At 38.3% G+C, this 26,389-nt stretch overlaps 1 protein-coding gene across 2 annotated transcripts in view; it reads left to right on the top strand.

Moving 5' to 3' along the window:
- Positions 1 to 26,389, top strand: part of LOC135082011 (coronin-6) — a 55,896-nt gene that overhangs the window by 8,120 nt on the left and 21,387 nt on the right. Inside the window, exons 3-5 of one of the 2 annotated variants that reach the window (XM_063976757.1) lie at positions 14,338 to 14,460; positions 23,324 to 23,467; positions 24,574 to 24,704. In XM_063976757.1, the coding sequence (XP_063832827.1) occupies positions 14,338 to 14,460; positions 23,324 to 23,467; positions 24,574 to 24,704 (398 nt within the window). Of the gene's footprint in view, positions 1 to 14,337; positions 14,461 to 23,323; positions 23,468 to 24,573; positions 25,897 to 26,389 lie in introns of both variants that reach the window. The other variant, XM_063976756.1, reaches the window with a different exon arrangement.

Below are 26,389 nucleotides of genomic sequence, written 5' to 3'. Positions count from 1 at the left end.
AGAGAAGTGTTTAATGAGAACTTCCGCATTTTTGAAGTCGGTTAATAAACTGCCATCGATACTATCTGTGCTAGTTTCCGTCTCTACTGCTTAATTAATGATTTGAGTTTGATTAATTTAGAGCCATAGAAATCATATTCATAACTGTAGGCGACAATTGCCCAAAGGTTTCAGTATCAGGCTACAATTTCGAGTTTTCCAGCTCGATCCCTATCAATCAACCGCTGGACTACATTCCTTACCCAAGTATACTTGGACAATGAAATAGTAGTATCTTCTTTGTACATAGACAGTCTATCAAATAGTGTTACTAAATAAACGTTTAAATTAAACGTGTTAATGCCGGTTCGATAAAGCCCGATAACTTTCCTCCTTACTATAATTGTGTCACCACAACAATAGTGCACCGTGACTCATTAGCGCGTACAATAATTTCTTAATATACCTACTTTATTGGGTAGTCTGCCAACGCCTTTGTTTCATACATACCTCATACGGGGCGATCATCGCCACTTTTATTTTATGAAGCGATGTGTGTAATGTTGTCCTATGACAGACACTGGGTTATGCGGTGGGTAGGAGGAATATGCTGGTGAGTAGGTGCGCTCATAAGCATCTACCTGCTACCCGTGGTTTTGTCTATTCGTACATGGATTTTGACGTGGTTGCGTCATCCAAATTGTCCGCCCAAATATTTAGGACATGTTTTTACGTATTTAAAAATGAGAGAGACTCAAAATTAACTCATATTTCACTTCATCGACAGGGTAACGATATAGCGCAGTGTATTATTAGTCACTAACAGAGCAGTTAAAATTAACTAACTACTAAAACAATTTTTCATATGTCCAACATTCAATTTCTTCAAATATGTGTAAATGCTTCAGCAGAAAATGAAAGGACTTGAATTTCATTCCACAATTTTTTCGGTTGAACCAGATAACCATTTACCCAAACATTTACCCGGTAATTGCGCTGACTAAAACCTAATTGGATCCGGTGAGTTTGTCCGCAAGAAATATATGTTTTATCTGAAGAATGTGGACTCATTAACGGCTTGATTGCTATTTGCTGCCCGTGACTGCGCTCGTAGTGTCAAGTTCTCGGACTATACTTAGAGGTTTATGTTCTTAAGGCCGGGTAGCAGAGAAAATGGCGAAAATGAGGTTTTCATTTTTCATTTTTGAGGTACTAAACAGTAAAATTAAAGGCTATGATTTTTATTGGGCATAGTTGAGGATATTTTCTAGGGCTATTAACGGATGGAAACACGATTTGATGAAGTTGACTCGATAGAATATATTCCCAAAGTTACCTCTATTCGTTTTCTATTTATGGTTTTATTTTTAAAATAAGCGATTTGAGATTCTAAATCTTTTACTAAACTAAAGTTAAGAAATAACTTGAGGGCTTTTAACGGATGAAATTTTTATATTGCGTCTTATTTAGTTACTATGTTAGAAAATGTGGAAAAAATCGTCCATGACGGCTTGGACAATCTCAATCAGTCGCGCGGTGGCGCTTACGGAGGACGGACGCGTGTCAGTTTTTTGGCCGTGACAGTTCGCGATTTGTCAATATTTTTGACAATGATGACTTTGATGAGTCTCAGTATAATAATATCAGTGTTACTGGAGAAAGCTTAAATTTTTGAATTAAGAATTTAAATCAATTTTGTCTACCTATTGAAATTTAAATCGTTCGCATCCTTTTAAACGAAGACTCTACTCATGATACATAGTACATTCCTCAAATATGAGACAAAACCAATGAGTTAAAATTACATTTTAATAGTACCTACATACAATCGTCTTACACTCTTTAGAAGAGCACACTGACACAAATAAATAATAAAACATACTGTCTAAGGTCTGTAGCTAAAGATCTAAGCTGTAAGATAGAAGAATCTTCTAGCCAAAAAGATTGCAGATGCAGCAGATGTCAACGGATTTAAAACTGGAGTTCATATGACTCCTTGTAGACTTGAGTCTCTAGAGCGTCCCTTCCTCCACCATGCGTAAGAATGTTTCAAAAATACTGTCTAAGGTCTGTAGCTAAAGGTCTAAGCTGCAAGATAGAAGAATCTTCTAGTCAATAACTTTAAAACTATAATTTGAACGAATTTTGCTATTAGTGGACAAATTTCTACTATTTAAACTAATTATCTGCTATACTCTCGACTCTTTAAAGCACAACATTTTGACAACATAAGAATTTTTACAAAAATACTGTCTAAGCTAAAGGTCTACTGTCTAAGCTAAAGGTCTAAGCCGTAAGATAGAAGAATCTTATAGCCAAAAACATGGCAGATGCAGCAGATATCAACGGATTTAAAACTGGAGTTCATGTGTATCCTTGTAGTTTTGAGTCTCTAGAGCAGTGGTTCTTAACCTTTAAGTCATGAGGAACCATTTTACCAAATTTTTGTCTTGTCAGGGACCACCTCATAATCGGTCAAAACCAGTTTGACTGCAAAAATCAGTTAAAAGTGGTTTTGACCAAGGTGTGCAGGTGCACATCGTGGACCACTTGGAATGCCTCCAGGGACCACCAGTGGTCCGCAGACCACCGGTTAAGAACCACTGCTCTAGAGCGTCCCTTCCTCCACCATGCGTAAGAATGTTTCAAAAATACTGTCTAAGGTCTGTAGCTAACCTCGTAGCGCCCACGCGCCTTTTGATAACCCAAAATAAACATGGCGACTACAGAACCAGAACTTTTTTCAACTAACTTTCAATTACCGCCCATGCGCCTTTCAGAAGGCCATATTATTAAACTTTGTCTAGATTTTTGAAATTTCGCGGCTTAAAGAAATAATTTAATTCGATTTCTGAACGAAATATCAGGGAACAGTTTCCGGTATGCTACCATTGGCTGTCACAATTGACAGATGGGATTTTTTGAAAAATGGCCGGCGGTATGGACGGCTCACTAACACGTAGTTAGTAAATCGCATTTTTTTTATGATAATCCGTGGTTGTCGAGTATGTTTTTATGCAAAAAGTTGCTAACGAATAGGTATTACTTAAATAGAGATAATTACTTTGCATTTTTAGGGCAGAAATTCTGCGAAATCTTGGTTTGAAATAATATGTACTTTGTGAAGGCGATTGGGTCGAAGCTAGTACTAAAAATATCATAATATTTTTAGTTTGTGGCTTTGTGTTATATTGGTTTATGGAATATTACTAATATAAAAATGCAACTTATCTTTCACTAATAATCAGGGTTCGAAAATATCCGATATTTATTATAAATATCAAAATATCGGATATTTATGATATATATCCGATATATATCAACTTTGATATATATCAATTTTGTATGAAAGCCTTAGTATTATTTTATTGTATTATTCATGAATACTATTGCATATGTGTTACATAAACATGTTTTTAATGTTTTTAAAACTTAAAATCAGACAAATAAAGCAAAAACATAAAATATCTTTAAAATACGGCAAAATCAACTAAAAAAATAAAAATCTTATGTCAAAAAGTACAAATACAGTAACAAATTTTAAAAGTTGATATATATCATCAAAACCGGCTTGATATATATCGGATATATATCCGATATATATCTTGATATATATCCCTTGATATATATCCTCGAACCCTGCTAATAATTAATTTAATTAATTAATTATTTGTCGGCCGTTTGGTGTAGTAGTTCTAAAAGGGACTACTATGCCGAGAGGTCCCGGGTTCGATTCCCAGCCGGGCAGAAATTGAAATGATGAATTTTAATTTCTGTGATGGGTCTGGGTGTTACTAGTATAATATGTATGTATTTAAAACGTATATAATGTAGTATATCCGTTAAGCGAGCACCCATAACACAAGCATATTAATTGCTTACTATGGGGCTAGATAGCGTTATGTGTGAAATTGTTCAAAAATATTTATTATATTTATTATTATTATTAATTTAATACTCTTTACACTACTAATTTTTTGTATTATTTAATTTTACATCACTTAATACTTCCTTTTAATCTAGAATTTGTGGCCCGATGGCCTTTGTAAAGAACAAAAGGTAGACAAATAATTGAATTTAAAAACACATGCTAATATAATCATAATTATACCCTGAAAGTTTCACTTCAAACCGGTAACTCTAACACATACGAATTTCAACTCAAAATCTTGGGCTGATAGGACTATAACTATAAGTCCTATAAGAAGGACGGTCGGGTCGTAGTTAAAGAGGATCCAAAAAATCCGTGGGCGCTACGAGGCTAAAGGTCTAAGCTGCAAGATAAAAGAATCTTCTAGCCAATAACTTTAAAACTATAATTTGAACGAATTTTGCTATTAGTGGACAAATTTCTACTATTTAAACTAATTATCTGCTATACTCTCGACTCTTTAAAGCACAACATTTATAAAAATTTTGCTGCGGTAATGCACTCCAGGTAACAGTGTGTGATGCTCATTGCTCATAGTGATTTTCGATACAGAGTCCCGTACATACGTTATACATAAATTATGGAAAGAAAACACCCAGACCAATACAAACAAATATGTATGCAATTTTAGTATGATATTTTTATTTATTAATAAACAAAAAGACTGAACAAAATTGATGCGTGTACTGATTTATGTAATTAACCACATGCAAATCTTTGTGAATTGCAACAACTATAATTTATTATTCAAGCTCTAAATAATCGCTACTACGAGTAACTGATCATAAAATGTTTTTCCAATCGCTCAAGCTCCCGAGGATCTACCGATAGGTCGGGTGACGTAATCTTGAAATTCTTTTAGCCGGCGCGGAACTTCCGGAAGGTCGGGTGATGCCACGCCTCTTTGAACCGTGTTTACTTTGGCAGTTATATTCTATATTTATTCGATTCTAAAATATATTCCCAAAAATTTTGAAAGTTGTTTTAACCCACTTACTCCTACCAGGTGTTATAACACCGCTAAAAAGTAGTTCGGAATATTCTCAGATAAATTATAAAAACATCGAGAATTTATTTACTGTTCCTTGTATTTTCTCTTCATTACGAATCAAGCTGTAATTGAGTATGTTCGATATCGCATATTTGCTTTATTTTGTTATTATTTTACTATTTTGAATTCTGTTATTTAGTTTTGTGTAAAAACGTCTTATAAAAGCTAAGATATTTCATAAACTTGCTAGTAATACATCAGATTATACTAGTTATTATTTTAGGTACTACTGTTAGCTACAAAACAATAAACTTATGTTTTTGAAAAGCTTTATATTTTTGAGACTTTTTATGACAAAATTACGATCGGTGTTTTAACACCTGGTCGCATAATCGACGTCTAACTTGTATATTCATTAAAAGTTTAGGCCACGATATAAAAGACCGCTGAGACTTCACGAAATAGTGGAAATATTAGAAAACATTGACGACGATGATCAGATACCGAATTACATAGCAATTTTACCACCAGAAAATGCTAATGCAGAAGCAACAGATGAAGATTCTGGTGAAGAAGACCACGTTACCTTACAAAATCTTCCAGGTTAGCCTGCTTCCGTTTATCTAACTACAGTTACTTATAGTGTGTAAGTTTTCTATTGCTATTTTTCGTGAATTTCCAGGTTCTCAACTTAGAGCCGAGGCAGAAGTACAGAAGGACAAGTCTTCTTCAGACAAAGAGGATAACATCCCACTTTCTGAATTTTTTAAAGTAAGACGAAATGAATCTAATGTTGCCTCCAATGCAGCTAGTTCTTCTGCCATGAAAGTACCTACCGCAATCACAATTATTTAACAACAATGCAATATAGTGCAAGTACCTTCTGTTAAAGTTTGTGCCAAAATGTCTAAAATATACATGGCAAAGCAGTTATACTCGAAACAATATTTATGAAGAATGGCGCCACAACCAGGGTCTATGGAGCTTACATCCCTATGTATGTACTACTGTACTTACGAGTAGGTACTACATGCAACTGACATGTAAAATTTGCAAGAAAAAATCAATTTGGTGTAAAAAATGCGCCACGTACTAAAGTATCCTGGGTTATGATTTATGTCTCCACCATCCTCCTACCTCCTCTGAATAAGATTTTGGTATTTTTTAAATAAATGTGTATAACTTACAACTCGTTTTTAACTCTTAAACCTAACAAAATCATAGTATAATTTTTTCTCGCAGTAGTAGTCCATTCTCCGACCAGGTGTTAAAACACCACCCATTTTCCGGCTTTTCCAGTTGACCAAGAATTTTTCTAATATTTTTCTGTGGATACTTGACCTCTATTTAGAAACATACTAAAAATTTATAAAAATTGACAAGGTTAAAAAGTTTCAGGAGTATCTGGGTTAATTTGTATCACTTGGATATGATTTGTATTAGAAAGTGCTGTGAGTGTGACGCTTGAACGGAAGGAAGTCAACCTAACCTAACCAACTGCGTATTTCTATACTGTGTAGCCGCGAGAGCTCTTTGGCGCGCTGTCTTCGGCGAAGTATTGCGCGCGCAGATTTTGACAGCGCGAAATACCTACTTTAGCAGAAATACCAAGCCTTAACTGGTTAAATACTTTTTTGGCTGATTTTGAGTTCGGTTGCTGAAGAAAACTATTGGTTCAATTTGATTAGCAACCACTAAAGCATTAAGATCAGTGGCATACTACTCCGACTACTCTACTATTGTCTAAAAGGAGCCCTATTATTATTTTTTTGATCCCCACAACGAGGAAGCTCTTGGCCTGCATCTCACCTGGTGACCTGATGGAAGGAGACGATCGGCCGAAGGTGGTAGCGAGCTTCATCCGGAATCCTCAACTACAGAGGAACTGGCTACCTCTAACTGCCAGAACACAACAATGCTGTAAACATTGTTGTTATGGCGATAGATTATAATACATTACTTGTCAAACATGAGGATGCGATACTAGCCCAATTTGAATAGCTTCCCACATTCTTTAAAGGTGCATGTATCATCTAAGTAACTAAAGTTTATAATACGAAATGCTCAAAACCATATTCAAAATCAAACAAAAATTCCGACCAATCACAGGCCTTCAAAATTGAACGTCTCATGTGTGGGTCAAGAAAAAGGGAATAGGGATGCGCATAACATCTATTTTCTGAGCCATAAAGTGAGTGGTCGTGGCTGCGGTGATTTCAACCGTTTATGTGCTCATTTACTGGTTTGACCACGAACTTGACACCGTAAGGACGTTTGCAACGTAAGGAGGTGTGACTTAGACCCGTTTTAAACTCCACTCAAGTACGGATCTATGTCCAAGAAAGCCCGGCTTTTGAATTAAGATTTTTGTCTTGAGCGTGCTCATCTTCTACTTATATGCGAATCAATGTGACAAGTGGCTGTAGACAGAATCAATCAATCAATCAAGATTTTATTTATTTGGTAATAACACACAGCGTGACACAGCACAGAAACCGAGGAATCCATTAACCCCATAAACTCAAGGTTTACGAGTTTTGCGTTTCACCAAATTGGCCCTAAATTCTTAGACGAAGTAATTAAATATTGGCTCGATAACACAACATTCTGATGTTAATTAATTTGAAATAATTAACATACGAAGTCTGTTTATAAATAAACAGTTTAGAAATGCAAATAAACCATTTTATCTTTCCTATTCCGTAATCATGCATTTACTTTCATTTGAATGTTGTGTAATTTTAACAAATTCGCTTTTTGTAATTGAATTTTATCGCTTGTTTTCATGACTGTTTGTAAACACGTTGAGTTATTTAAATGTAAAAGTATGAATTAGTACAAATTACGGAGATTAAAGTAGCGACACACCACATCAAATCCTACATGAGTGACATGTCGTAAAATGTCCATTACACAGAATAAGGCCGGCAATACACGGACCGCTTGAAGCAGTCAGGGTCGACAGCTTCAAGCTGCGACTACACAGTGAACTGCAGAGTTCTATGGACGCACATACACGAACCGCTCGTGCAGTTGCAACTGATTCGGGCGGTCGACAGCACGGTGAATTTTCATTGAGCGGTCAAGCAGTCGCCAGCCATACACTGACTGCTCGAGCTGTCGACAGCTCTCGCGCAGTTACCTCCGCCCACTTTCTTCATTCCACGGCGCGCGCGCTTGTGATTTGTTGAGCAGTTAATACCAACTGCTCGAGCAGTTATCACTGGCAGCTTCAAGCTGTTGACTCTTGACTACAAGAGTGGACCGTGTATGTTGATCACTGACTAACTGCTCGAGCTGTCCGTGTATAGCGGGCCTAAGTACGCGACAAAACGCTCGGATACGCGGAGCTAGCCAACGGATAAATCACTCACTCCGCAAATATCTTGGACCATCGATATGCTGAACTAGCTTTAGCCCATGACTTCGTCGGCAAAGACCTAAACAAGTATCCTTTTTCTGAAAATATGAAAAGGGTAGGAGGGGTGTATTTTGCATATTTCTACTAGGAAAGATGCTTGACTTTTTCAGGTAAATCAGTAAAGATACCTATCCGATCGAATGGAATTTGATATACATAGAAGGTTGGTTGTACCTTATTTGGATACCATACCATTCTAGGAGACATTCTGATGATGTGCAAAGGGTAGGAGGGGTGTATTTTGTATATTTCGACTATGAAATATGCATGATTTTTTTCAGGTAAATCAGTAAATATACCTAATCAGATCGTATGTAATTTGGATTTACCTTCTTTGGTTGGATACCATGGAAACATTTCTTCAAAATACAGCTGTTAAAAACATGCCAGACAAACAAACGTATCATATTCGCATATAATCCTAGATAGAATTGGCTACAAATCTCCTGGGCAGCGGTTGTCGATCAATCAGATTGTTATTATTAGCCCACAAAAGTGCACATTAGACGGAATTAGCCGGCGCGTATTTTCGGCGGCTATTCGTGGCGTTGGGCAATATTCCGCAAAACGGGCGGATACGCTGCGCCCACGCACGCTGAAACGTGTGCAGCGATACGGGGTCCACAGCGGTTTGATACAGTATTACATGTCATGGTTTGAAGTTAGCGGTAGAAGATTGAAACCTTTCTCGCCGTTGATTAGATATTGTAAAGGAATTATACCAACCGAATTGAGAACCTCCTCCTTTTGTTGAAGTCGGTTAAAAATGGGTTCATGGTTTAAAGTTACAGCAGTAGAAGATTAAAAGCTTTGGGATGGGATTGGACTCGATATTGTAAAGGAAAAATGGAATGGACCTCAAACTAATTAAAATCTGAAGGAATATGCTTTTGCCACACTACCAGTAATATTGTGCCACCTACTTCCACTGGACAGCCAAAGCTCAGGAGTCAATCTATTCTGCTTTGTTTGTTTTTCATAATTAAGTCATTTCTTTTAAACACCTTGCGGTTACCTATACAAAAACTACGCATAAATATACGTTTTAACATTCGAGTCTTGTGCAATCAATACATCTAATACATAGAAAATAAAATAATATCTTATTAGCCAAGTAGATGATAGATGGCATGGTTCCGCATGTAGCAGTTGGCAGCCATTAGTCTTCTGCAGATGCAGATTGCAGACTTATTGATAAACAAATTCGCTTGAATAAAAGTGCCCTTATGTTCTTCAACACATTTTTATGGACCCTATCCCGCGGATATATATTACCGCAGTGATTTTGCCAAAGTCGACTGTTCTTCTTCTTCTTGTCGTGTTGACAACAATTCTACACAGTGTCAGCCCAAAACTGCTATAAGACTGGCATTGTCAGTAGCATTCTTTAAATCCTCCTGCGTGCAGGTGCAGGCGACTGTTTAGACAGGGAGACACTTAACACCAGCCGGTATGTTGTCCCAAGTGGTAATGCAAGCTACATCAATCTAGTAACCTTCACCTCATGTAAGCGTCCTGTTTGTGCACATGGGACCGTTCCATTAATCTTCAGAGGGAACGATTCAGTTTTTGCAACCTTTATGAAGCTATTCATCCATCAGACACAACAGAGGGTCGTCTTCCTGTGAGTTTCCTATTGCTGTATTTTTCTTTAGGTTTTGTTCTCCTACAGATATCTTCAAAGAGGTCCTCCACCATCAGCACCATCTTTTTATGGGATCCCTTCCGATGTGAACGTCTACTCATCTGATTGAGCAATGTAAATCAGTCTTCTTCTTTATCCTAGCCATTTCCCATGATTTGGGTCGGCTCTCCTCGTTCTACGGCGCCAGGACAGTATAAATCAGTTAATTCTCTATTTGTAACTCATGCAGATGTTTAACTATATCGATGATTCATACCAGCCTTACCCTTATCACATCGCGAATGTCATCGAACCACCTCGGTAACTCTTCAAAACGTTCTAATTATACCGATAACCATTCAAACCCATGACATAATCCGGGCAGTAGTAAACCGCGGCGCATTGGAGAGCCGAGATGCTTGGCGGCACGCCATGCCGGTGCGCCCGTAAACACGGTGACTAAACGTTGGGGCCAACATTTGGAGGGTTGGACGGTTGGTGAATGATTGGTGATATGAGGGGTGATATGGACAGTTCGATAATTTCCGAAGAGCTTTAAGTCTTCATCACCTGTAGCAAATATCGTAAAAGTATCGCTACTGCCGCTAGAGAAAAGAAAAAGGAAGAAACATAGGTGATATAATAAAAGTAACTCAAGCCAAAACATATGGGATCAGAATTCAAACGTTCGACAAAGCTACTACAAAGAAAGTGAAAATTATTATCTACGAAAAACTATCCTAATCAGATTCCTAGCTCGGGTTATCATAACGCTACAACGCGACGTGAATAGGATGTACCACTAATGTGACAGCTTTATTCTGATTCAAATGTGACATACTGTCAATGATCTACTCTAATGCTCTACTAGACAGTATAGCACAACGGACAAGTTACCAATTTTTTTCTTTTAATAAAACTTGAAAATATAAGTAAAACTAATAATAATTGTGAAATAATCATGAAAATATCTCTACAAATACAAAAGTTACAGGGCCCTAAAGTTGCGCATATCACGGCACCGCCTATGTTTAAGTTCCACGCGAAAATATGGAGGTAATTTAAATAATTATTTTCTCAGCCATTTCTTGATGGATTTCAAAAATAACTTTACCGGCTTTTTAGTTTTGGTCTATATTTTTCAGTGAAATCTAATGTTTTCAACATCACGAAACTTCTCCATTCTGACGCTCGCTGCCATCACTTGCAGAATATTAGATCTGGAACACCTCTGAAAGATCTGCCTTGCGAGTGATTTACGTTTAAAATAAAACTAATCTCACGTGTGGGCGTAATGAGTTATTATAATAACCGGCCAGGATTTACGATCGCTTCGGAAATTAACTGCTCGCGAAGTGATATCACGTGTATCGTGTTAGATCACAGTAGCCGCCGTATCGTGTTACAGTACAGTATTGCAAAAGATCGTGTTACTTGTCTTAGGTATAGAATCGGACTGCAGAAAGAACTTTGAGTTCAAGGTGTTAAAAATGTTAAGAAAAAGACATCTAAAAAAATCCTAATAAAAGATCTAGGAAAAAAAAATTTGCAGAAATAAAGAGGCCTATTTCAAAAATGCCTCTTTATTTCAATGCAGTATAGCTTTTTCCCCGTGTTACTACTATGACCTCGTTAATTCAAATATCAATGACATCTTTTGTTTTAGTTCATTAGACCGCAATGCCTAATTAAAAGTACAAACTCGGGGAAACCTCCCTACGTGCAATAAATACACAACGAAACAAACAAAAATTATTTATAACAAAGAGGATAACACGAACTAGTCCAAAAATAGTTGCGGGAGGATAAAATAATAGAGACAACTCATGCGCACTGGCCACTGACCCACTTACCGGACGAAAGAATCTGCGCCGTTGGCGCCAAAACACGAAATTCGCGCGGTAATTGAGCTCGTATAATGGCGCTAATTATTACTTTCACTCCATTGTTTTGACATGTGAAAGTGTACTGTCGAAAATACATGATGATGTTCCGATCCAAAGTTTATTGTAATCAAAGGTATTTTTATTTTGTAGTCCTTTCGAATTTCATAGTTAGTCCTTGTTAAATATAATGTAAATAGTGCGTTATGGATTTCTATCATGCAGTATGCTAAGAGTCGGAATAAACTTTATCGTCAAATAACCATACAAAGGGGGCGCACCTTGTAACAGAATACAATACATAGTATTTTTAGAAATATGTATTAGATTTTCATCCAAGAATCTGGTGTAGGTCGCTGAAAGAGCCTGGTTGAGGGCAATGCAAGACCGGTCGTTGTGGAAACCCTTGCGGAAGACCTTTGTCCAGCAGTGGACGTCTTTTGGTGGAAACAAATGATCAAAAAAATACTTCAGACAGACCGTCAAGTTGGTATCGAATTAATCAGCACTTTTTAATGGGAGTTCATTATCAATGCTATCTCGAAGCGGCTACCGCCCGATACCGTTACGCGAATGTTAAGCGATAGTGAACCTTCACTGATAAGCTGATAACGTGCGATGATTACATCTGGCAGGCAGGATCTAACTAGGGATAAAAAAAAATGTCCTTCCTTACTTAAAGATTATTTTGAAAGCTAACCACCAACTTTCCCCCGGGACAAACTTGACCTTCACTGGTTGGGTTTTTTTGGCGGTCAAGCTGTAGATCCTGGCTACACAGGAGTTGCAGCGGTGGGAACGAGAGATGGGAATATTCGCGTAACCACCAGCTAGTAATCACCAGCACTTTGAACGAGTTTTGTTTATTGTAGCCAACTTACCTGCAAGCTAATATGTGGGATAGGTATTTCCTAAAGTCGTCACAGTATTTTTACGTTTTATCTAGCTGTAATTCATACTAATATCTCTTTAGATTCGCAATTACTGACATCTTGGCAATATAAATGATCAAATGCTTGGATTATCTTTTACACCTAGTTTCTAGTGGGTGACTCGTTACGTGAAATTAACAAATCGAAATGTCGAATTACATCACTACATAGTATCAAAGTCGCTTTCCGCTGTCTGTCCCTATGTATGCTTAGATATTTAAAACTACGCAACGGTTTTTGATGCGGTTTTTTAATAGATAGTGATTCAAGAGGATAGTTTATAATGTATACTATTGCATACTTAGCATCCATGCGAAGCTGGGGCGGGTCGCTAGTATATTTACAAAAAGTATTTCCTTTATTATGTTTACATTTTTCTGCAGTTTCTTCTAAACGCTTGCTGTCGTCATGCGATAGATTTTATCGTTATCGCTCGGTGATTGCATCATTGTTTTATAAATACCGTATAATAGTATTTCAACGCTCTTTTATTGTTATTGGGCATAAACAATGTTTTATTATGATCTTTTGTGATTGTTTTTTTTTAACTTATACAGTCAGCGTCAAATAGTTTCACCCAAAGTAGCCGAAAAGTTGACAACACGACCTTATTCCAATCGTAACAAAGACGTGTTCTGCACTTATTTGGCTACTTTAGGTGTCACGAATTATTTGACGCTGACTGTATCGCAAAATATCAGTCTTGTGCTAAAATTAGTTCTGTTTTTTTTTTCTTCAGATTATTAGTTGGAAATAATTTTAAGTACATTTTATAACTCTATTGTGTTGCAATTCAATCTTCAAATTGAAATTAACTCTAAAAAGTGGTCTAGACAACAATAATAGTTGAAAAAGTAGATAAGTACAGTTTTTATTAGTGCTGCATGCTGATTCGAATGCTAATGGGCAGTTAAACTCGTAATTGTTTAGAATAACGTGCACGCTTCCATTTGAGGTGCATTTGCGGTTAATTGGAAACAAAAGAAAGATAACTACAAGGAAAAAAACGTTTATCGAGAAAATTATGTTCCCTATTGACATTAAGCTTCTATTTTGTAAATAAATAATGAGAATGATTACCATGAGTTAGATTGAGTACACTTTCATAGAAGAAGAAGATCGGTAGGATCCATAGCGACCTCTCTACCTTATCTTGGGTTAGTCCCAACGGCCCCGGTGGATCTGCCCCGTCAACGGGGGTTTGCTTAGTGAATCGTAAACTAACAATTTAGCTGTGTGGTTCCGGTAGAGTAGAAAAGGATCACTCCCACTTTTCACAGGCGAGCATTCAGAGGAAAATGGAAATTTTCCCCTTCGGGGGAAGATGCCCGTTGGATTCGGATATCATAAGAGCCAAGCCAGCGCGTGAGAGGAGTGTACGCCAAATCGTCCATAATTCATTATTAATTTATTCATTGCATCATGTAGTACATTGGATGTTAAATTGTAGGTGTCTTAGAGCTAAACACAATCCTGGTCTACCATTTGTCTCTGGTTAATTAGAAAGGGTCTTCCTCCTGCAGTAGACTAAATGACCTGATGACGATAAACTAACGTTGTGTCCTGTTGTTTCCAGGTGGGCCGCATCCCAGCAGACCACCCACTTGTGGGCGGGCACAAAGGTCCAGTGTTGGACATCGCGTGGTGTCCGCACAATGACAACGTCATCGCCAGCGGTTCGGAAGACTGCGTCGTCAAGGTACAATACATTTAATTAATTAATTTATTATTTTATTGTATTCAGGAAACAAACAACATTATACAGTGTGAGTCACGATAAAGTGCACATATGAAATTAGGTGAAACTAGACCTATTTTTAAGATACCTGTTGTAAGGGCATTTTTTGGAGAAATTTGTCAAATAACCAAAAAACACGAATTTAAAAGGAGATTTTTTTCAAAAATAATCATTTTTTTTATTTGTTGGCATTTTCAGAGTATTTTATGTATTTTTTTTAGTATCGTCTGTTATTTAGCATTATTACTGTTTTTATTTTATCGGAATATACATCTTAGCTTATAGTCTTTTTCACGTAAGATGATCCGTATGACGTTTCGAGTTTGAAAGTTATAGAGATGTCACATAACTAAACCATAGCGATTTATCTATCGATTTTTTTCTAAGAGTTAGTAAAACCTACTTTTAGAGAAATATTTTGTATAGGTGTCATTTAACGAAAACCATGTTTTTTTTAATTACAAATATTTTTGTAACAATTTTTTATTGATAATATTCAAATTCCATGGACTTCGTGTTCAAAAAACCGATTTCTAAAAAGTACTGGTTCTATTTCTTTAAATTAAAAACTATTAATTTATTTTCAATGCGTTTATTAAAGTCAACAATCGAAAAATATAGTTGATTTTTGTGATGTTTTAATAACTAAGTATTCACTGCAATCGATTAATGAATCTATTTTGAAATCGATTTTGTTATACAACAAATACCCCAAAACAAACTACCCCTAAACAGCACTAAATCTATTCCGTTTCACACATTGCGTACATTAAATAAAAAATATTTTTACATCGTATTTAATTAAAATATAATCAATAGACTTAGATTTTACTATATATTTCAAGACAAGTAGTTAATATTTTTTTTATTATATTGCTAATATAATACAAATATTTTTTCAAAAATATTCTGCATATGTAGTATGCGTTATATGGATAACCTTGAAGTGTCATACGGATCATCTTAGATGAAAAAGACTATAAAAGTTATTACGTTTTCTTTACAATAAGTAATTGGAAGAAAAAAAATTCTATAAAAAATTTAAAAAAAAATTTTGACCTCCTTTTTGTCGATAAAAATGATCTAATTTCACCTAATTTCATATCTGCCGCACAATTTATAAACGCAGTAAGTACCACTTACTGCATTTATGATTGTTTTAAATATTCTGAATCCTGACATCGCGATCTATAAGAATCAAAGACCCGTTTTTTTCTATCTATCTTAGAACGGAAGATACATGTTATCATAAACGCAGTAAAGAGCAGATTGTAGGTTTCTTCACATACTATGTTAGCAGTAAGAGCACATAATAACTTAATATTACGTGAATACTCGCGCTTACTTAATTTGCTACACAGTAATAGTGCAGTATGTGCCAATTACATCATTCTTATTATGTTTCTACAATTGTTAAGTTCACCTTGCACATAGTATATGTGCAGTAATTCCACTTAAACACACACTGATATTATGTTTCCATAGGAAAAACAGATGACTTGTACTTAATATTAACCCACTTTATACTACCGTCGTTTTAAAACAACACATAGAAACAAAAAAATTTGGAGAATATGTAGGTACTTTTGTTTTTATTTATTTATGTTACTTGACAGGTGAAGGCTTTGTCGACTTAGTCTATGTGGCAAATCTTAATAATTCATTAGGTTTTCCATAATATTTACAAGTTTATTTAGCCATTTTCAACGATGAGTTTTCAAGATAAGTAATAATAATAAGTTGCACACTTTATTGAGATAGTTTATATAAAACGTGATGTTAGTATCATAAACTACATATAAACATCAAATCACACTGATTCAGACCCTTTGGTAAGAAGTTATAACGAAAAATAACTGGTGTTGTTTATAAACGCCAGCAGTAAAATGTACTACTTTATCTTTCAAGACATTATTATTTTATTTTTTACTGTAGGACACATTATCAGGCTCTGGAGCTTCATGATTTCGTCGAGGAGCTAGAAAATGACGATAATTTTCCAGTACTAGATTGTCTGATGATTATTGATACAGTAGTTAATACATAGATACCTATAAACAATAACAACACAACTAGAATAAAAACAATTACTGAGCAGTGGCTCAGTGGTCCAGTGGCCCCAATAGGATTATTCCACTATGTTCACCTCGGTGATATCACCTGGGTGAAGAAAGTGTTATTTTTCGTGTCCTCATTTCACCTCAGAACCATTTCACCCAGATGATATTATCCATATGACTTGATTTGACTAAAGCAGTCGCTTTTGTTCATCTATTTTTAGGGATGAATTCACCCAGGTTTTCGCATTTGTTTACCAGGGTGAATTAATTTCTAGGTGAACAAAGGTTCTAGGTGATCGTTTTAGTCGACGCAATCCACCTGTAAAATGAAGCTAGGTGAAATGGTTCCGAGGTGAGATGAGGACACTAAAAAGACAAATAAATATTTCTATTTCACTTTCTTCACCCAGGTGAACAAAGTGGAATGACCCCCCAATAGGCTCCCCGCTCAGCATTTATCCTGACATTCTCGTAAGGGCATGTCAAGAAGCTGGTCTTCCTCGGACGCTCTTGCTTTTGGCATCGCACATCCTGTCGAAGAGACATCGACTCGAGTTTGCTATCCCTCAAAAGGGTGCGTAATGCAGGGAATTACCGTGGTACCTATCTTCAGTTATGCATTTTTACAATTAAAGAAACAAAAGATAATACCAAAAGTAATATTACTCAGTTTTGTCACAAAAGCCAAATAAAATAAAGGATGGTTTTCTTTATGCAATGCATACCTCATAGTAGTGCATTTTACTACTGTTGTTTATAAACGACACCGCTTTTCCGAATTTCCACGATGGAAATATTTTTTTTCTTATTTTTCCCATGTTATTTGTCAGTTTTTAAGCCTCATATACAAAGATTATTAAGTTTGGAGATAGTAAAATGTTTCAGGAGTATCTGGGTTAATGCAGTAATTACAATTATACTGCGTACATACTAAGGATTGTCAGAGTGCTGCCTAGGTGTTAACATGTTATGAACGCAGTGGCTGACTCTTACGTTATTGGAAGAAGTTGAAAACCTGTCCAAATGACAAATCTAGCCGAAGACCCAAGAGCTAGATTGACCCGACATTATACCGAAGATATCCCGGACGTGTCTGTACGAGATTAGAATGGCTCTCAAACAGCTGAAAAACAACAAGGCACCGGGCGATGATGGAATAACGGCTGAGCTTCTGAAATCAGGCGGAACGCCGGTACTAAAGGCTCTTTAGAAACTATTCGATTCCGTCATCCTTGAGGGAAAAACGCCTACGGCATGGCACAGAAGTGTGGTGATACTCTTCTTCAAAAAAGGTAACAAAACCTTGTTGAAGAATTTATTTTTTACCCATCTCACTTCTGATTCTGTTTTTGGGAGTCATCACGAATGGTTTCACGCGACATCTAGCCTCCCGAACAAATCAGTTTCCGATAAGGCTTTAGTATGATAGACCACATACTTATCTATGGTAGAAAACTGAGGAGAATAATCAGCAACATTGTCTGGCATTTGTGGTCTATGAGAAAGACATCTCTTCAAGCTACAGTCTCTCCAACGGTGCCAAATTTACTATAGATATAATCGTTGAAGGGCTTGTACGAATAGGCCACAATGTCAGTCCGTCTCCGGGATCAGGACTTCAGTTGCAGCGAGGGGTCAGACAGGGAGATGTCATATTTCTAAAACTGTTCACTACCACTCTGGAAGATGTTTTCAAGCTTCTGGACTGGAGCGGATTGGGCATAAATATCATCAGCGAGTACATCACCCATCTTTGATTCGCGGACGATATCGTAGTCATGGCTGAGAACGTGGAGGATCTAAGCTCAATCCTCGATTGCCTCAATAGAGCCTCTCAACAAATGGGTCTTTAATGGATAAGACAAAAATCATGTCAAATGCCGTGCTGTACCCACTCCTCTGAAGGTTGGAGACACTATAAGTTGTCTGATGGCCGCTGGGTCAGGAAAGTTCTTGAGTGGCGACCATGAGCTGGAAGACGCAGCTTGGGCAAGCCTCACACTAGGTGGACCGATGATCTGGTGAAGGTCGCGTCAGGTGCCTGTATGCGAGCGGCACAGGACCGGTCTTTGTGGAAATCCTTGGGGGAGGCCGTTGTCCAGCAGTGGACTTCTTTCGGCTGAAACGAACGACCGAGTCTTTATTTTATTAGATTGGTATATTTAAGATCTAAAAGTGGGTGCCATATCTTAATTTTTGATTTAATAACAAGCGATCTCAGCAATTATTTTGTAATACTTGTTTCATTTACCCCTTGGTCATTTGGGAAAGTTCAACATGAAAGCGTTATTGGCTTATGATAAGCGCAGTATAATTGTATTATTACTGCGCATTTAAAGTTTTGATTAATTATTTTGATTCACACTCCCACTCATAAATGCAGTAAGTTGTAAAGATACGGCGCATATATTACGTTGTAAGAACTAAAATTTAAATCTATCATTTAACACATGTACCGTAAGTAACGAAAACTACTGATAAACGCAGTAAGGAACAATCATACTGCATTCATGGGTAGTAAGTATCGAACGAAAACTTAGTTAATCCATAACATAAACAGTTTTTTAATAATTTTAAATACAAAATATTCATTAAAATACAAAAACCTCATATCAAAATAAACTTTGAGTTTAGCTCTATAAGCCCATATATATATTTTTTTACAAATATTTGCGTAATTAATTGTAGACACCCCAAAATAAAATTTCAACTTTGATCGCGTTTTTCTCGAAACTGTTCACGTGTTACTTACTGCGTTTATAAATTGTGCGGCAGATATGTACACTTTATCGTGACTCACACTGTATTTCTAACATACATAGGTACACCATTATTGCTGGGAAGAAATAGAGCGCAAGAAACTCGGGCACTATATTCAGTCAGCCTCTTTTTCATTCACTTTATTTCTATCATTGTTAATCTTTAATTTCGTTAATTACGAAAACACTTTTAAATTATGATTATAATAAATAAAATATTGTGAAATGTGTATAACTAATTGGATGAGATTGTTACGTACGCCTAATCTATGAAGATCGCTGCATCGACGCTGACCCAGTTTACCCAAATCAACATTGCAACTGCACTATGGACCGCGAGGAGCAGCATCAGCAAAATGCGCCTCTCATGACGACAGCGGCGACGTTTCATTAATTTTACTAATTATTTTATAATCATATTCGTTTCATACTTCGAGACGGTATCACTAGGCTAGGCTAATTTTAGTTTAATTGTAATTTCTTTCTTTTAAATTAAAGGATGATGGGCACAAATGTATGGAAAGTGGTACCCGCTCCAATAGCCATAACCAATATATATTTTAAAAGGCCTTTAGATGTAGGAAAATGTCTGCTATGGGGCCAGTTCTAATTCACGTTTTGAAAGCAGTAATTCCACTAAGTATTTTAATGAAAGTATAACACAATCATCCATGTATACGAGTATGTACTATGACTACAATCTATTAATATAACTAAAAGAAGCCTTGAAAAGTAAAGGATTATACCTACGATGAACTACCCAAGCTATTAGCCCTTTATTCGCTTTCATCATCATCATCATGATCATTTTAGCCATAAGACGTCCAGTTGAACATAGGCCTCCCCCAATGATTTCCACAATGGCCGGTTGGTGGCGGCCTGCATACAGCGCCTTCCCGCTACCTTTATAAGGTCGTCGGTCCATCTTGTGGGTGGACTTATTGGGTCTTGTGGGTTTATTCGCTTTAGCAACCCATAATAAAGGCCTCCTACTAGGTGGACCGACGCACGGTGGATCGAGCCCATACAAGGTGTTGGACATGGTGCTTTAAATGCAACTACTTAAAACAAGATTGATTTGCATATAAGTTGAAAGATGAGACTTCATTCTATCAAATATCATTAATATCAAGTCATGATCTACTATCATAGCTATGTGGTGCGACCGTAAAGTGAACAAAGTCAAAATCATGGATTTTCTGACTTCTGTTTGTATTGTCAATATATCCAATTTCGTTCACTGGTTTTATGTTAGTACTTAATAATGTATTAGTTTATACCTTTATCTTAATCTGTGTGTTAAAATGAGTGCCTAAAAAATTTCTAGCTTGGCTATTTTGACGTAATTTTAAAAGGTATTTTTTTAAATGAAAACTGCGTGTTTTAGTTGACATCTTGGGCGATCTTTAACAAACCATGAATGAGAGATGATAGATGACAATGTGGGCGATATTATTACTCAGTTTTTGGACCCTTGTTCATCCATATTTTCGAGAAAATCACAAAAAAACTAAATAAAAGCGCCTCATTTTTCCGCATAGCAAAATTAACTTAGGTAAAATTCGTTACACTAAAATAATGTCAGGTAAACCAAAGATGTTTATTTTGGTTTATGAGTTATTTATCGTGTGCAATTCAGTAAAAAATACTCATTAAAATGGAAAACCTCAAGGCAAATAGAGATTTGTATGCATTATTAAAAACCACGATGAAAGATCGCGCTAGTTCTTTAGCTAGGATACTAGAGCTGTTTTCCCATACACTCTCTTCAGATAAACAGAGGTAAGTACTAACGTAGTTAATACTTTATGAACATAAAGAAATACTATAAAACAGACATAGTAAAAAAATCACACTGTCATCATCTCAAAAGATTGTCGTCGTTGAATTTAGTACATACCATACATACATTTTGTATGTATTTTTTTCTTAATTTATGATTGTGTTAGGTAGGTACTAAGTTACACATTTTATTTATCAGATAACTATCGAAAAAAATCAATAATTTCATTGACACTGTTTGTCGCAAGAAGAAGCAGTGTCATTATAATGAGAACCAGTTTTTAGCTACAAACGTATATTGGCGTATATAAACGTATAATCTGTTGATTGGAGTCAGTTTTGTAGTCCGCCAAGTTCCTATAAAATTGCATTAGTATGTATCTAACAGCTAACAGAATATAAAATCAAGCTCGACAAAATCGAACAAAGTGATTGTGTGTAATGAAAAATCAGGCGTTTACAAAAAAAATTCTTTCATAATTTTAACACTTAATGAGAATAAATTTAGAGTATTGTTAGATTATGTATCTAACAGTTAACAGAATATGAAATCAAGCTCGACAAAATCGAACAAACTGATTGTGTGCAATGAAAAATCAGGCGTTTACAAAAATATTTCTTTAAAAATTTTAACACTTAATGAGAATAAATTTAGAGTATTGTTAGATTATGTTACTCTTTAAATATGGAAATAGACCAAAATGAGTGAGTATTTGCTTTTCATTGAACAATAAATACAAGTTTTTCATCACTATATTTTAAGAATTTTTTTCACTTATATTAATTGCCATCTAATAAGTAAAACCTATCACATTAGAAAGATAAACTTATCAACCTTACACTGTAAAAATTTGAAGTTACTACGTTGACGCAATCTCATTTTATTTTAAAAACACTGAGTAAGGAAGCGATGTCCAACGCTTTGTATGGGCTCGATCCAGTGTGCGACGATCTGGTAAAGGTCGCGGGAAGAGCCTGGATGCGGGCAGCGCAGGACCGTTCATTGTGGAAAACCTTGGGGGAGGCCTTTGTCCAGCAGTGGACGTCATTTGGCTGAAACGAACGAACGAATAAAACCCTTAAGAAATAATAAAACTCCAACCCCTTAATTAATAAAAGTTACACCCTAGTTGAACTCTAATTTAAATTGTCATTTGGTATGGAAATGTCATTTTAATTCAAGGTACATCCTAGGTATAACTTTTTTAATTAAGGGGGTAGTAGTTCTTCAAATAAAAACATTTTATTTCACAATTATCTCTATCAATAATTATAGAGTTAAGGAAGGATGCTGGAGCAGTAAACCCTTCATGCCTCGCATAACCTAAGTACCATACGATGGACACGTATGATACTTCGGTTACACAAAAAGTATGTTTATCTTCGAACGCAACCAGATCTGAGGCTGGTGGCCATAGTAAATGTTGTTCGTCTTGGTAAGACCTTTCAAATGACACTACAAACATAACTATTAGAGCCGGGTACCATTTTGCAAAAAAGTATGTTTATCTTCGAACACAACCAGATCTGAGGCTGGTGGCCATAGTAAAAGTTATTCGTCTTGGTAAGACCTTTCAAACGACACTAGAAGCATATCTATTGGAGCCGGGTACCATTTTGCCCATTGTCCTTTAATTAAATAAAGTTTGCTTTTTCTTGGAACCTCCGGTTGCAGCTAACAAAATTAGATAAAAAATAATAAACAGTAAACAAAACAATTAAATACATCAATATCAACTATTTTGTTATGGATGGATGACTGAAATGCTTTATTTATCTCTAATCTCATTTTTCATTAATATGTTACAATCTCTAAATAATATTTCACTTAATGTACCAGTACTTATAATATCTTCTGTACATTCTACAAAGCTGTTTTTGTTTCGTAGTTTCTTCTCAGCACTTACCATATGTTTGTCTCGCGCTTGTAGGGCCCCAAAGATAAGGAGAAAAGAGCCCTTTAAGGGCTACCCTTATTATTGTCCGGTCGCCGAGCACGTAGAATTTCGTCTACTGACCCCTAGCTACCCATCCTTATCGCTCGCGCGTAATTATATTGCTGTCGCCACTGTGCAACGGGCGGCCGCGTAGCTTGGGGACAATGGACGAAATCCTACGTGCTCGGCGACCGGGCTTTAGACGATCGTAAATGCCAAATGTTGGTATAATCTAACTAAATGTAGTTTCATTTCAATAATTCTCATCTAAATACAACCTTTACAGGTGTGGCAGATCCCCGATGGTGGACTATCGAGGACTCTCACGGACCCCGTGGTGGACCTGGTGTACCACCAGCGCCGCGTGGGGCTCGTGCTATGGCACCCCACCGCTCAAAACGTGCTGCTCACAGCGGGCTCGGATAACCAGGTGCGTGGCTACAGGGTCCAGGAATGATAGGGTCCTTAGAGATGGCAAACTGTCACGGGACCCTCACGGACCCCGTGGTGGACCTGGTGTACCACCAGCGCCGCGTGGGGCTCGTGCTATGGCACCCTACAGCTCAGAACGTGCTGCTCACAGCGGGCTCGGATAACCAGGTGCGTGGCCACAGGGTCAAGGAATGATAGGGTCCTTAGACATGGGGTGTCGAGGACTCTCACGGATCCGTGGTGGACCTGGTGTACCACCAGCGCCGCGTGGGGCTCGTGCTATGGCACCCCACCGCTCAGAACGTGCTGCTCACAGCGGGCTCGGATAACCAGGTGCGTGGCTACAGGGTCAAAGAATGATAGGGTCCTTAGAGATGGCGGGATGTCACTGTCTTCTGGATGCTAGAAGGCTAAAAGAAAGATGGGGTCTTTAGAGATGGCAGGCTGTCGCGAGCGCTCACAAACCCTGCGGTGTATTTTATGGTGATGAAATAGATGGAATACTAGGCTCACTGGACTATCCTCACCTTTCATTCCCACCGCCGCAACCCTTGTATGACCAGGATCTACACTGTAGAAGAGTAACTTGGTCCAGCTGTAAATTCTACAGCTTGACCAAGTCACTCTTCAATGATCAGACATTTGCGGTCGCGGGAAACTCCTGCATACGAGCAGCGTATGACGGATCGTTGTGGAAATCATTGGGAGAGGCCCCTGTTCAGCAATGGACGTCCTCTGGTTGATGAAACAAACTAAACTAAATGTTGGTTAAAGGATTTGTGGGATATGATGTTCATCCACAATAAGGAAGCTAGATGTTAATGCTTCCTTCCGAGCGGGTGTTATGCTCGGGGACCAAGGTCCTATTTACGCCATCTGTTGGTCATTAGTTTGTAGTGGCGTCGCCACAGATTCTATCTATAGCAGCCTTTAGGGTTCGTATTCGAACCTCCTCTTCAACCTTCCACCGACTTCTGTCCCCGCCAATTACATTCAGTTTCTTCCAGGTTAAAGCATAATGATTGAATAATAAAATAATATAGACAATCTGTCTTAAACCTTATCAATACCAGAAGGAAACCAATGCTTTGTTTTCTCCATCAGATAGCGATCTGGAACGTGGGAACCGGCGAGGTGCTGCTGTCGCTGGACTGCCACCCCGACCTCATCTACTCGGCCTGCTGGAACTGGTCCGGCTCCAAGCTGCTCACCACCTGCCGCGACAAGAAGATCAGGTACACCATCAGCCACAGACAGCGATCTGGAACGTGGGCACCGGCGAGCTGCTGCTGTCGCTGGACTGCCACCCCGACCTCATCTACTCGGCCTGCTGGAACTGGTCCGGCTCCAAGCTGCTCACCACCTGCCGCGACAAGAAGATCAGGTACACCATCAGCCACAGACAGCGATCTGGAACGTGGGCACCGGCGAGCTGCTGCTGTCGCTGGACTGCCACCCCGACCTCATCTACTCGGCCTGCTGGAACTGGTCCGGCTCCAAGCTGCTCACCACCTGCCGCGACAAGAAGATCAGGTACACCATCAGCCACAGACAGCGATCTGGAACGTGGGCACCGGCGAGCTGCTGCTGTCGCTGGACTGCCACCCCGACCTCATCTACTCGGCCTGCTGGAACTGGTCCGGCTCCAAGCTGCTCACCACCTGCCGCGACAAGAAGATCAGGTACACCATCAGCCACAGACAGCGATCTGGAACGTGGGCACCGGCGAGCTGCTGCTGTCGCTGGACTGCCACCCCGACCTCATCTACTCGGCCTGCTGGAACTGGTCCGGCTCCAAGCTGCTCACCACCTGCCGCGACAAGAAGATCAGGTACACCATCAGCCACAGACAGCGATCTGGAACGTGGGCACCGGCGAGCTGCTGCTGTCGCTGGACTGCCACCCCGACCTCATCTACTCGGCCTGCTGGAACTGGTCCGGCTCCAAGCTGCTCACCACCTGCCGCGACAAGAAGATCAGGTACACCATCAGCCACAGACAGCGATCTGGAACGTGGGCACCGGCGAGCTGCTGCTGTCGCTGGACTGCCACCCCGACCTCATCTACTCGGCCTGCTGGAACTGGTCCGGCTCCAAGCTGCTCACCACCTGCCGCGACAAGAAGATCAGGTACACCATCAGCCACAGACAGCGATCTGGAACGTGGGCACCGGCGAGCTGCTGCTGTCGCTGGACTGCCACCCCGACCTCATCTACTCGGCCTGCTGGAACTGGTCCGGCTCCAAGCTGCTCACCACCTGCCGCGACAAGAAGATCAGGTACACCATCAGCCACAGACAGCGATCTGGAACGTGGGCACCGGCGAGCTGCTGCTGTCGCTGGACTGCCACCCCGACCTCATCTACTCGGCCTGCTGGAACTGGTCCGGCTCCAAGCTGCTCACCACCTGCCGCGACAAGAAGATCAGGTACAGTCTGAGGAGACACTGATAGTATTCTTCAGGTTTCTTCAGGCTCCTCCTGGATCTTGCCTCTTTAATTTACCTATTTGGTGTAAAATCATATTTTATTGCAACTGCATTTAAAAACAATATCCTAAGGATGTTTCACATGTTTTCTCAACTATATCACTACCAAAATCTGACGCCAACTCTAATATACAAGAACATACCGTTGTCGTCGTCGAACAACGTCGCATGTTTCCATCCGTCAAAATCTATTTTTGGGCTATAAATTAATTAACCATAACTTATTAACATTAACCACTCTAAAGTAGCTACTTTAAATAACATTATTTTATTTTTCAAAATTCAAAAACATATCGAGCCTACAGAATCACACACCGACGGATGTGATTATTGTAACGCAGTACAGACACGTCGTGTTCTTTTTATCAACCCTATCATGATGAGTATAATATTATGTATACGATGGAGACATGAACAAAAGTGTAATATAATT

This window comes from Ostrinia nubilalis, chromosome 21 (assembly GCF_963855985.1).
Source record: "Ostrinia nubilalis chromosome 21, ilOstNubi1.1, whole genome shotgun sequence".
In the NCBI taxonomy this organism is placed as follows: domain Eukaryota; kingdom Metazoa; phylum Arthropoda; class Insecta; order Lepidoptera; family Crambidae; genus Ostrinia; species Ostrinia nubilalis.
Note: the sequence above shows the minus strand (reverse complement) of the source record. Positions and strands in the feature narration are given on the sequence as shown.